At 37.2% G+C, this 12,019-nt stretch overlaps 2 protein-coding genes across 4 annotated transcripts; both read right to left on the bottom strand.

The window, feature by feature from the left end:
* Nucleotides 1-1,539: 1,539 nt before the first annotated feature.
* LOC148924142 (uncharacterized) lies at nt 1,540-2,541 on the bottom strand. Its single transcript, XM_089058359.1, has one exon. It carries the CDS (start codon nt 2,529-2,531, stop codon nt 1,977-1,979), a length of 555 nt encoding a protein of 184 aa, XP_088914485.1. The 5' UTR covers nt 2,532-2,541; the 3' UTR covers nt 1,540-1,976.
* Nucleotides 2,542-8,105: 5,564 nt separating this feature from the next.
* LOC125187961 (RNA-binding protein 2-like) lies at nt 8,106-11,682 on the bottom strand. Of its 3 annotated transcripts, none has more exons than XM_048084653.2 (6): nt 11,560-11,682; nt 10,720-10,877; nt 10,340-10,634; nt 9,919-9,980; nt 8,648-8,729; nt 8,106-8,501 (listed from the first exon to the last, which is right to left on the bottom strand). In XM_048084653.2, the coding sequence occupies exons 1-6, from the start codon at nt 11,627-11,629 to the stop codon at nt 8,347-8,349; spliced, it is 822 nt and encodes a 273-aa protein (XP_047940610.1). In that variant the 5' UTR covers nt 11,630-11,682; the 3' UTR covers nt 8,106-8,346. The 3 variants fall into 3 exon arrangements, with proteins under 3 accessions (XP_047940610.1, XP_047940609.1, XP_047940612.1); XM_048084652.2 differs by having other exon boundaries at nt 10,720-10,890; nt 11,564-11,682; XM_048084655.2 differs by having other exon boundaries at nt 8,648-8,695; nt 10,720-10,890; nt 11,564-11,682.
* Nucleotides 11,683-12,019: the final 337 nt, after the last annotated feature.

Below are 12,019 nucleotides of genomic sequence, written 5' to 3'. Positions count from 1 at the left end.
TGTAGTCGATGTTGATGTATTTGTTATAGTCATTTGGTTTATTGCTTTGTCCCCCTTCCTTTTTTCTTTCTAATTTTGTGGTGTCTGGTGAATGCGGATGTAGTTGTCACAGATTACACAGATAGATATTATTGCAATATAGTCTGTTGCTTTGCCTCTCTCTTTATATATATAAATTTGGCTTTGTTGACCACACTAACACCCTTTTGCTGCACTGTATGTGTAGAAGATGTTGGTATGTATGCAATAGATACATGATGTGTTCTTTAGCTTAGCCCTCCTCCCTCTCTCTCTACCTAGAATGCTGGTGTAGTGCATACATATTCAAGCCTGGAAGCTTGAAAATTGCAAATTCATTGTTATTATATACTCGTATACAAATGAGCTCATTTAGGTCTACTCACATGTGCGCGAGTGTCGCCTTTGCTAGTTGTTCCTATCTTCATACACTCAGCCTTGACTAGTTAACAATTTTCATATATCCGTCATATACTCACATGTTTTATGGTTACAGAATATCTATCACACAATATGAAGGGATCTATAGGCAGCACCTTTTGGTATGTGTATGTGAGTGTGTGTGTTTTAACAAAGAAGGATTTTTATAAATAATAGTGCCATGTTCCTAAGTAGTTTTCCTTACAATGAGTAAACAGCTGCCAACTTGTTTCTAGTTTTAGCAAGTGTATCCTTTCAAAGTCTGCATTTGTTTGTTGATGAAGCCATTGTGGCTATATCATCAGAGTTTTGTTGCAGTGTTTGTGTTTCTTGAATTTTTTTATATTGTGGTAATTCAGTGTGTGTATGAGTTGAGCAACTTGAGTGAAGGGAGGAAATTAGGTAAAGGCTAAGAATGAAGATAAGATTATGCATTTGCTCAAGAGAAGCAACATTAGTCTCTCGTATGCTCCCGATGGCTTCTCTTTTCTGTTTAGATAGGAGCCGCAAGCATAACGAATATCATGGCTACCCTACCAGCATCATCTCTTTTTTCTGGATTGCTTGGTACTCATGAAACTTACCTACTTACCTTCCTTTAATTACTTTAAGCATGTATATATGTATCTCAGCTGAGAATATGGAACACATACACACTATGCAAGGTTGCACCTTTTCACTCTCTTTTGCCAGTCTACACTACTCCTCATTTAATTATAAATTATAAGCACATAATCTTTACATTCCAACCAAAATATATAAGTTTCTTTAAAGTATATGAGGCTATACACAAAATGTTGATCTTTTATAGCTAGTGTACCTTGGAAACTCATGCCCTAAAATGTCCAATATGTCTCTACGTACGCATCATTTTCTTTATAGTAATAATATGTAATCGTTTATTAACAAAACCAAAACTTTCTTAAATGGTATCGATATACCTATTCGCATAGAAATATAGCAACAAGCTAGAAGCCATATAACTATTGCGTGCAGCAGGTTTCAATTTGAGTACATTATCGATCACGAGCTCGTTAGTTGATCCTCTGTTCCAGACAGTTAAATACGCGAATTTGCTATGTTGTCTCCACCATAAATCTCTGGGAAAATATAAAAGGATCGAGAAAAATCAAATACTGTCTACATATATATGTCTAGTTGTGTTTGTTGACTTGAATCATCATAAGGCAGGCACTGGTCAAGAAAACTCGACAACGACTTGGCTTATCTTAAGGCATAATTTTCTGGTTTTTCAAACATTGCAAGATGTACAGAAATGATAAGATTGAGAGCAATAAATTTCATTTGGTTAGCAGTAAATTAAAATGGTCACTTTTTACTCATATTATATTTTCCATGTCAATATCATTCAGATGTTATTAATCATCTGAATATTTTCAATAGTACAAAAACTAATTATTAGTACTAGCTAGTACATACAAACCAGAATCCAATGTAGTAGAGTACTCTATTTTGGTAGAAGCATGAGTACTCCTACTTAGGATAACTTAACCCAATTCTGTAATACATCAAACTAATTACATACTACACCTAAAATTCATATTGAAAACAAATAGTACAAACATAGTAATAAAGACAAAGGTCCCATGAAAATATGTGAAAGCAATTCCGGTAGCAGCATTAGTAGAATAGAAATAATAGTAAGGGTAAGGGTAGTTGCGTGGTGGCGCCGTGTTTCCGCCGGGACTATACACAATAACTTGCGGCGGCGGCGGCGGACTGGCTCCGCTCCATGTAACGTACGAAGGAGGTGGCGGCTTTGATCGAGGCGAGGAGGGTGCGGGAGCAGTGAAGTAGTAGTATGGCTGCGGCGGCGGCTGAAGTTTTGGAGTTGGTGGTGGAAGCTTTGGGGCTTGCGGCGGCGGCGGAAGTTTTGGAGTTGGTGGTGGAAGGTTTGGGGGTGGCGGCGGAGAGCATATGAGGGGGCATGTTTGGCATTCGCTAATGCATAGTGGATTTGCGGAGTGTGATTCGGAGATTGATACAGATATACTAATAATGATGAAGAGAGAGACGATCAAATTCAAGTTTGTAATTGCCATCAATTCTTTGGTTTTTGGATGTTTCTTCATCTATTTTTTGGATTTATAGACACAATTTTGGATTTCCAATTAGATAATGTTTGTACAGTACTATATACTACTCCCTCCGTCCCCTATTAGGAGTTACTCTTTAACCGGACACGAGTTTTAAGAAATGTAAAGAAAAATTGGTTGAAATAATTAGTGGAATGTGGAACCCATTTTTTTATATTGGTTTTATAATAAAATGCGAGTGAATTGAGTTAGTGGAATGTGGGATCTACTTACTATTTATGATAAAAATAAAGTGTGACTCTTAATTAAGGACGGACCGAATTGGAAAAGTGTGACTATTAATGGGAGACAGAGGGAGTACTACTTTCAACTGGTGTAAACACACATCCAGTTATTCTTGTGCTTGTTAATAGTGTGTGTTAAAATGAATATTAAGAATTTTAAAAATTTCAATAATAATCAAGGGCAAAGCTTAGGTGCTTAATAGTAGTAACTCGGTATTTGTTCAACTATTTGTTGTTCCTTTGAGAAATTAAAAATGTTTTTTAGGAAAATTTATGAACCATGTACAGATTGTACAATATTTAAAGAAAAATCAATACATTCGTCAAAATTCAAATAATTATTTCTCGTGGTCTGCTCTGCAAAAGGATGCATATTAAAGTCCACTCAAGAAACAAAATCATCAATCACATTTCTTGCTTTTTTGACTTCAATCCCTGCTATAAATGCTCTAATTTGAATGATCAAATTTTGGGTTTTTTTTTTCATTTTATGCATATTTCAATTGGGAATTTCCTCTCCTTAAATAAAATGTATTGACGATGTTAAACTTATTTTTGGATAGATATTAAACTTACTCCAGATAAATATTTCTTACGATATAGTTTTAAGTATATAGGTGTTTTAAGTAATTTTTTGCATGAAAATAAATTTAATATTCCATTCGCAGCTTTTGAAATATTGTGCCTTTCTCTAGTCACAATCCACCTTTGTACCTTTCTTGCACTGTGTATTGTACCATTCTTCCTAAAGAGGACTTTGTGTATTTTATTTAGAATCCCAAGTAAGGAATTTCGTCACCATCATATTTTTCTTCAACTTATGAAATATAATCCGAAATAAAGTCCTAAATAATGGATTATACAGTCGTGGGAATTATATACATACTCTATATCTGTACATAAGAATAATATTTTTAATTTGATGATTTTTTAAAATTATGGTGACTATTGCAATCAAAAGGGTTCCTATACTAATATATCTGTGGCTTGAGCTTATTGGGCCACTTTATTTTCGGTCCGGTTATATTGATTTTTCTTGGGCCTAAAGACACATGTACAAATATGGAGTAATTAAAACTGAATAAAATAAAATTAAAGTTATTGTTCCACGGCCCTAAATGATTATGTTCAAACTAAGTTTGGCCCTAAATATAATTATATACTCCCTCCGTCCCGTTTTAGCAGTCCCATTGACTTTTTTTGCTCTCTCTTTTTAAAAATGATAAAAAATAGTTAAAGAGGAGAAATAGTAAATTAAGAGAGAGAATAATATAGAGAAAGTTTTATCTACATTATTGTCTCTTTTACTTTATCATTTCTCCACTTTAACTATTTTTTATTATTTTTATAAAAAGAGGACAGAAAAGTCAATGGGACTGCTAAAGCGGGACGAGGGGAGTAATTCCTAGGAATATTATGGCTAACGAAAACAATGCTCGAAAACTAGAGGATTGAAATAGAAATAGAACATGACTATTTTGAATGAGAAATACAAGTGCATTTAATTTAATTTGCTCTCAACTTTTGAAATTTGAGTTGGTCATTATCCAGCTTTGAATTTTTGCCAGAATTTTGTGATCCGTAGCGTGATTCGCGTTAAAATCGAAAAAAAATCAATGTTTTCGACTATGAATTAAATACAGCCTAATCTTTTATCTTGCTAAGATAATATTCAACCGAGTATTAAGAAGAAAATGACAATTTTATTTAATTTTTCATTTGAAAGGCATTTGATTTTGTTGTATGCCTTTCAACTTTTCTTATTCGTATTCTTCAATTTAATGCTGATTTTTTTAAAAAGATGAGTAGTTGAGTACTACTGTACTAGTTTGTTGGATTATATACAATACACGTGTCTTACTCTTTTTAAAAATATAAATATTGCTTGCACCTAATAAGACTTAATCCAGAAGTAAATTATATTAAAGGGAAAAGAAAGAAGAGAAACAAAGTTGGAATATCTTAAGTGACTCTAGTCCAAATGTTTGGTCTTTTTCTTCTTCTTTATATTTTTTCTGCAAAATAATCATTAAAAAAATGAAAAGCTAACCATAAATATTAGCACATTCTATGATTCTAAATTTCTAATCATAATTCAACCGCATTTTACATATGCAACCAAGCAATTTTAAAATATCAAAGTCATGTTACAAAACAGTTAGAACCCAAATTCAGAAGCCACATTTTAATCATATTTCCACCACATTTTCCATATGTAACGAGCAATTTTAAAATATAAAGTAATATACCAAAAACAATTACTCCTATAACCCAACTCAATAACCACCAAATCAAAGTAGCTTCTGTAACTACCAAAACACAAGTAGTAATATAATACTCCTACTACCATTGCTTCATTCTCCACAAAATAAAGTCCCATTTACTCTATGAAAGTTTTAATAAATGTGAATCGAAAAAATTAGCACAATATAGTCAACAACTCTACTTTATATATTTATTTTATAATGAAATATGAATAAAATGCATTAATATGATACTACCTCCGTTTCTAAAAATTTGTCTCATTTTTTTATTTTCGTTCGTCCCCTAAAATTTATCAGAATACACTTTTACCATTTTTGGTAGTGGACCTCATATTCCACTAACTCATTCACACTCACATTTTATTATAAAACTAATATATAAAAGTAGGACCCACAATCTACCAACTTTTTCAACTCATTTTCTATTACATTTCTTAAAACTCGTATCGGGTCATAGTGGAACAAATTTTGGGGGACACAGTTAGTATCTCTCTATTAGTTTAAGTGTAGGTGAAATGTAACATATTTTTGCAAAGCAACATACTATTTCATAAATAAAAATCATAACTTGAAAAAATAATAGAGTATGTAATTTTGGAGGTGATAAAATAAGACATTATAGAATTAATTGGAGTATTATTTCACAAATAAAAACCAACATTTTATAAAATACAGAAAATGAATGATATCCAGAAAGGGAATAAATAAAAGAGAAAGAGAAATGATGAATGGAGACGACGCGTAGGCACATTTCTCAACTCTCTGCACCGTCTTTGACCAAACCACTCTTGCTCTTTTGCATCTCAACCTCGAAACTTCCTCTCAATCTGGAAACAGCGTTCACACCAATCCCTCCTCGCCGCAATTTTTTAATTGGTGTTGACATTTTTCCGCTGCGTTCACACACGCATTTCGTCGAGCGGATGGATTGCACATGTATATGAAGCTTCCTTCCGCTACCCAAGATCCCGATTGCTCCGCTTCTCTCCTAGACCTCTTCCCGCACACTCACATCCAGATGGACGAAACCCAGCAGCAGAATCAGCAGCGCAAGAGGAGGAGGAGGGAGATTGGGGATGCCGGAAATAGCGATGAGAAGCAAGTCAAAGTCAAGGGCCTCAACGAGATCATTACTTCCCTAACTCTGTTGCAGGATCAGGAGAAGGATGATTTGGGGGATTCCAATCGAGCTGAGAATGAGATGGTTAGGTATGAGGAGAATCATAGAGAGAGAAAGCGTGAGATTTTGGATTACTCCGCTAAATCCGAGGGTTTGCACCGCGACGCCGACCGCGCCGACGGGGCGCGGCGCCGGAAATCGATGGCGAATTCAGTCTCCGCCGCGGTGGTTGCAGTCGCCGCCGCCGCCACCGACGCCGACGAGGATAAAACCGCTGCGACGAGCGATAAATCAGCGGGGCCGCAGCGGCGGCTGTGGGTGAGGAATCGGTCCAAGGATTGGTGGGAGCAATGCAACAGTCCGGAATTTCCCGATGAGGAATTTAAGAAGGCGTTTAGAATGGGGAAGGGAACGTTTGATTTCATTTGCAATGAGCTGAGCTCTGTTGTAGCTAAGGAGAACACTATGTTGCGCGACGCCGTCCCCGTCCGGCAGCGTGTCGCCGTCTGCGTGTGGAGGCTCGCCACCGGAGAGCCGCTGCGGCTTGTCTCGAAGAAATTCGGATTAGGGATTTCGACCTGCCATAAGCTAGTGCTGGAGGTCTGCTCTGCAATTAGGAATGTGCTGATGCCGAAATTCCTCCGGTGGCCGGACGAGGAAGGGTTGAGCCGGTTCAAGGCCGAATTCGAGGCAATCTCCGGGATACCAAACGTCGTCGGCTCAATGTACACTACCCACATTCCGATTATCGCACCCAAAAACAGCGTGGCCGCGTATTTCAACAGGAGGCACACGGAGAGGAACCAAAAGACCTCCTACTCTATCACGGTGCAGGGCGTGGTAGACCCGAGAGGTGTCTTCACGGATGTCTGCATCGGCTACCCGGGCTCAATGCCGGATGATCAGGTGCTGGAGAAGTCGACCCTCTTCCAGAGGGCGAATGCAGGGTTTTACAACGGGGTGTGGATTGTGGGCGGATCCGGCTACCCGCTGATGGATTGGGTGCTGGTGCCCTACACGCACCAGCATTTGACTTGGACACAGCACGCGTTCAACGAGAAGATCGCGGAGGTGCAGCGTGCTGCCAAGGACTCGTTCGCGAGGCTGAAGACGAGGTGGGGGTGCCTGCAGAAGCGGACTGAGGTGAAGCTGCAGGACTTGCCCATCGTGCTTGGGGCGTGCTGCGTGCTGCACAACATCTGCGAGATGAGGGAGGAGGGATTGGAGCCGCTGGAAAAGTTTGAGATCTTCGATGATGAGATGGTGCCGGAGATAGGGCTGAGGTCGGCCAATGCGATGAAGGCAAGGGACACGATCGCGCATAACCTGCTTCATCACAACCACGCCGGCACCTCCTTCCTCTCGTGAAGGTGGTGGTGTTAAGTTTAGTGAAGTTGTTATTTCATTTGTGTTGTTTATACATATGTAGTCTTGATTTGAGTCAAGGGTGCTTTTGGTTTTGCCCTTGTGCAGGATTGGTGATTTGTTTGGCTTGTAGAAATGAGTCATATACACACAGAAAAGAGACTAATGTAGTTCAGGAATGATTCTTTGATTGCATTGCTATACACTGCAGACATTTGAAATGTTATGTGTAAATCATAGTAGTAAGTTTTTATAGTGTCAAATGCTATATTGTGTCGTTTTATAGTACAAGAAGAATTTGTGTTCACATAAAGTGGCATCTCAAGATTTGTTATAATATGTCGCTTGGATGCTGATAGCATGTCAAATACTCAAATTGGCTACCTGCTTTTCAGGTTAAAATATAGGGCAGATTTGATGTAATTTTCACCCAATTTGGTGCTTTCGGCAATCCCAATTCTCTGGTCCCTACAGAATAGGTCGAAACAAAGTTGGCTCTGTCCCATATGTCCCATTGATGACAAAAAAGTCTAAAAGGGCAAAGAAAAAGTATGTAATCACTTTCACACCATAAAAATTATTTCTTTGAGATGGGTTTTAAAATTTAATGACAAAAGTAACAAGGGACAAATTTCCTTGGCAAAATGACCAAGTGTTTCAAATATTTCTCCAAATACTGTTGGGAATCATAGGCAGAGAACTTTCTTGATACAGCAATGCATAGAAAGGAATGGTTGGTTATATACTCCACTATCTCATTTTCTAGAGCAAGCTAAGCCAAAAATAGCCATTGGCATTTGAACAGACAAGTGGTGGATTCACAATGGCTTTTTGGTACTTGACCTGTTTGTCATTGGATGGGGCTCCACCTCGATTGTCCCTGCAGAACTCTGGTTCGGTAGACGGAAAGGAAAATGAGCAAAACTAATCCTCAGTAGAGGGGCCTCTGGTTTCTTGTCATCGAACTTGTAACCTGCATGTTGGAGGCTTGATTGGAATAGGCATTACATACAAACATGCGACTGAAAATCGATTTTGGGTTGGTTGGCTGCAACAGGTAATTTATCTGAAAATGCGGATACATTTGTAGCGAAAAAAGAGAGAGAAATGGTGATCAACCTTGTAGGGCATCCATAGCAGTAACAGCACACTTCGCATCAGTGAACTCTACAAAACATAGAACCATTGCCTTGTCACCACGCTGCAAATAGAAGGTTTTTGGTTCAGGCAAGAAGAGCAAAACAATAAAACAAGGAAACTGATATGTTGCATCTCGGGAAAAGACAATGAATTCAACAATAGCTTTGCTTATGATAGCCACTGACTCGTAGTACAAAGTTCTGCTAAACCTTGCCACAAGCAGAACATTTCTTCTACAAGATTTTTCGATCAGGATGGCACAATAATGTATGCAATTATCATACATAGCATAATATTAGCATCTCATTTTACATATTTTATTCAAAATTCAGTATTGCATTCTAGCATTCACATATTGTAAACTATTCTTGGTGCATTTTGTGAATCTAACATGAATTATGATGTTGCCAGTTTTAATACAGGCACAATAATGACTAAAAATTCGAATTTAGGGTGATTTTGGAAAAATTATTCCATGAAAGGAAACCTTTTTTTCACATTCTATAAAGGGGGAAAAATGGCAATGTCATTGGCATGTTTAAACACGTCAATAACATTGGCATTTTTCGGGTTAATATATACTCCCTCCGTTCCACGATAACGGAGGGAGTAGCTCACTGGTCTAAGTACCAAAAGAACTAGTAGCTCACTGGGGTGGAGCATATAGATCAGAGGAGAGTCCAGGGTTCGACAGTTGTAGCAACATATTCATTAGTATTTTTTAGCTTATAGTATTAGTTATATTAAACAATTTGGTTATTTTCAATTATTCACACATTATATTACTCCGTATTTATTTATTAGCTCATAGTATTATATAAACTGTTTTTACTTGATCAATAGTATACAATATTAATTATTTATTAGTTTATAGTAGTAGGAGTACTAGTTATACTCCCGTTATATAGAGATTTGAGCATGGATATCCGCGAGATTTGAACCCGGGTCTCCACTGAGAATTAGTAAAGCCTTGCCACTGAGTTGCAACCTAATTGTTTTATTACCGGCACAAGTAAATATATATCCAAAAGACGCCAATTCCATTGGCGTGTTTAAACACGCCAATGACATCGGCGTTTTTCCAATTTACAGAATGCATAAAAAAGTTACCTTCTAAGAAACCTTATTTCCAAATTGACCCCAATTTCGAAATTTTCCAACAATAAATGATGCATATTATCAGGTGTAGCATAAGAATGACTGATACAGAAAAAGAGTATTCATTTAATTCAAGAAAAGAATATACTTACACGTCTAGGCTCCTTATGAACCAGTCTGATTTCCCTGAATCCAATAAATGGCCGAAATAGATCTAATTGGAAGTCAAGGAATGAAATTTAGAATGTAACAGTTTATAAAGCCAAGAAGATAATATGATCACCTATATAGCATTAATGCATACAGGTTCCTTAATCCTTATCTCTTTCTTGTTATATCTGCATGTAAAATAGAATTAATACCAACTTTATACACATGACACTGGAAATTATTTGTTGGTCATACTTCACCAGGGTGGCAATTTGTGAAATACAGACATGATAACAGTCCTTCTAGCCCCACAAGAATAAATAAACAAAAAAAAGAGTGCAGGAGAGCCATAAGGAAGCCAATACAGTGACAGATAGCATCTGAAACTAGAAAAAGGAGCAACTCCAAAGCTGTTAAGGATACGTCCTATTTCTCTTCTTGTACAGTCAGTTGGAAGCCCATCAACAAAAAGAATGTTTGACTCTGCTGTTGGAACAGGATTGCCATTCGTCCTGGGCTGGTCATAGCCAACAACATCAGGGATTACAGTGCTGATCCCTGACGCAACATCTCTGTGGTGCACCGACAGATTAGGATCCTCAAAAGACGACGGATAGCCTTTATATCTAGCTCCAGCAACCAATCCACTGATACTGGGATCAGCACGGATACTAGGAATGTCATCTACGCCATACGTTCCGGGGTGGGATGGTAAGATCTAAATCAAATTAAAAATAATTAAAGGCGCCACTTGTTTAACATGTGGATCAATGCTACACAAATGTATAAGAGATAAAACTCACATCTTTATGTAAAAAATCTGCGGAAGCAGTCCGTGGATTAACAGAGCCATATGCATTTATATTGGCTAGAGTTGAAGCTTCAGGCAACAAGTATCCTGGAAAAGGTGTCTTGGATTCAGATGACAAATAACCTGGAAAAGTTGCCTGAGATACGTGTCCTGTTGCAGCAAACTATATAACTATGAGACCTCTGGATATAACTAAAACACATAAGGAAAGTAAAACTGAGAGCAGAAAAACTTTATAAGGTAACACTCTAAACATTTTCCATACATATTAATGACTTTGAGAGCCTGGAGAGATATAATTGCAGAAAAAAGAGAGCTTTAACTGAGTACTAATTTTGTAATCGAAAAATTGTCAAGAGTGAAAATGATCTCACGAATATACTTATGGACGTTAAACAGCAAAAACCGTGAGAACCAAACAGATTGTCCTCAACTCCACCACTTTCTGAATAATAGATATTCATATAGACATTCATACTGAAACCTACTCTTTTATGTCACTCTATAATCAATCCACTAAGCAGAACCACATACACCTCACTATCATCAAATGTTTAGCTGAAAACATACACAAATACGTAATCCATATTCCAAATCCATTAAAAAAACACCATAGCAATCTGAACTCGAGTGGCCGGTACCAGTACCAGTAATGGAACAAACAACCTTCAACCCTAAATAATCCTACACTAAATTTAGTTACCGTATAACAGCATAGGGCTACGGAATTGTGCAAATGTTCGTACATATATACACTAGCTGCATTTAAGCCAATTACTGAATTCAAAAATAGATAATTTAAGATATTTGCAAGAAAGGCAGGCATACATACCTACCTCCGAGGACGACGGACGACCGCCAGCGCCGTCGCCGGTAGCGTAACGCCAGTAAGGATCCCCCATTTGAAGGATAGATTTTTGATGAATTAAAGTATGGATTACTTATGAGTAGGGTTTTACTAGTATATTTTATTTTATGGGGTAGTATTGGTTATATAAGTACACGAATTTCAACTTTTTTTTTTAATATTTTGTCACAAGAAATAATTCTACTCCCTTCGTCCCTGTTAAGAGTCACACTTCCGTTTCTGCACTCCTTTTATAAAAGATACTAATAATAACGTAGTACTCCATCCTCTACATTATTCCCTCTATTATTTTACTATTTCTTCATTTTAAATATTTATTATCATTTTTATAAAATGAGTGCAGGAAGTGATTCATAATGAGGGCCGGAGGGAGTATACATTTGGCCTTCAATTTATTGTAGTACTAGTATTTTTTTTTGTTAGT

Source organism: Salvia hispanica, chromosome 5 (genome assembly GCF_029641045.1).
Source record: "Salvia hispanica isolate PSC_SH4W2 chromosome 5, Shi_PSC_v1, whole genome shotgun sequence".
Classification (NCBI taxonomy): domain Eukaryota; kingdom Viridiplantae; phylum Streptophyta; class Magnoliopsida; order Lamiales; family Lamiaceae; genus Salvia; species Salvia hispanica.
This window is presented reverse-complemented; position numbering and strand designations above follow the sequence as displayed.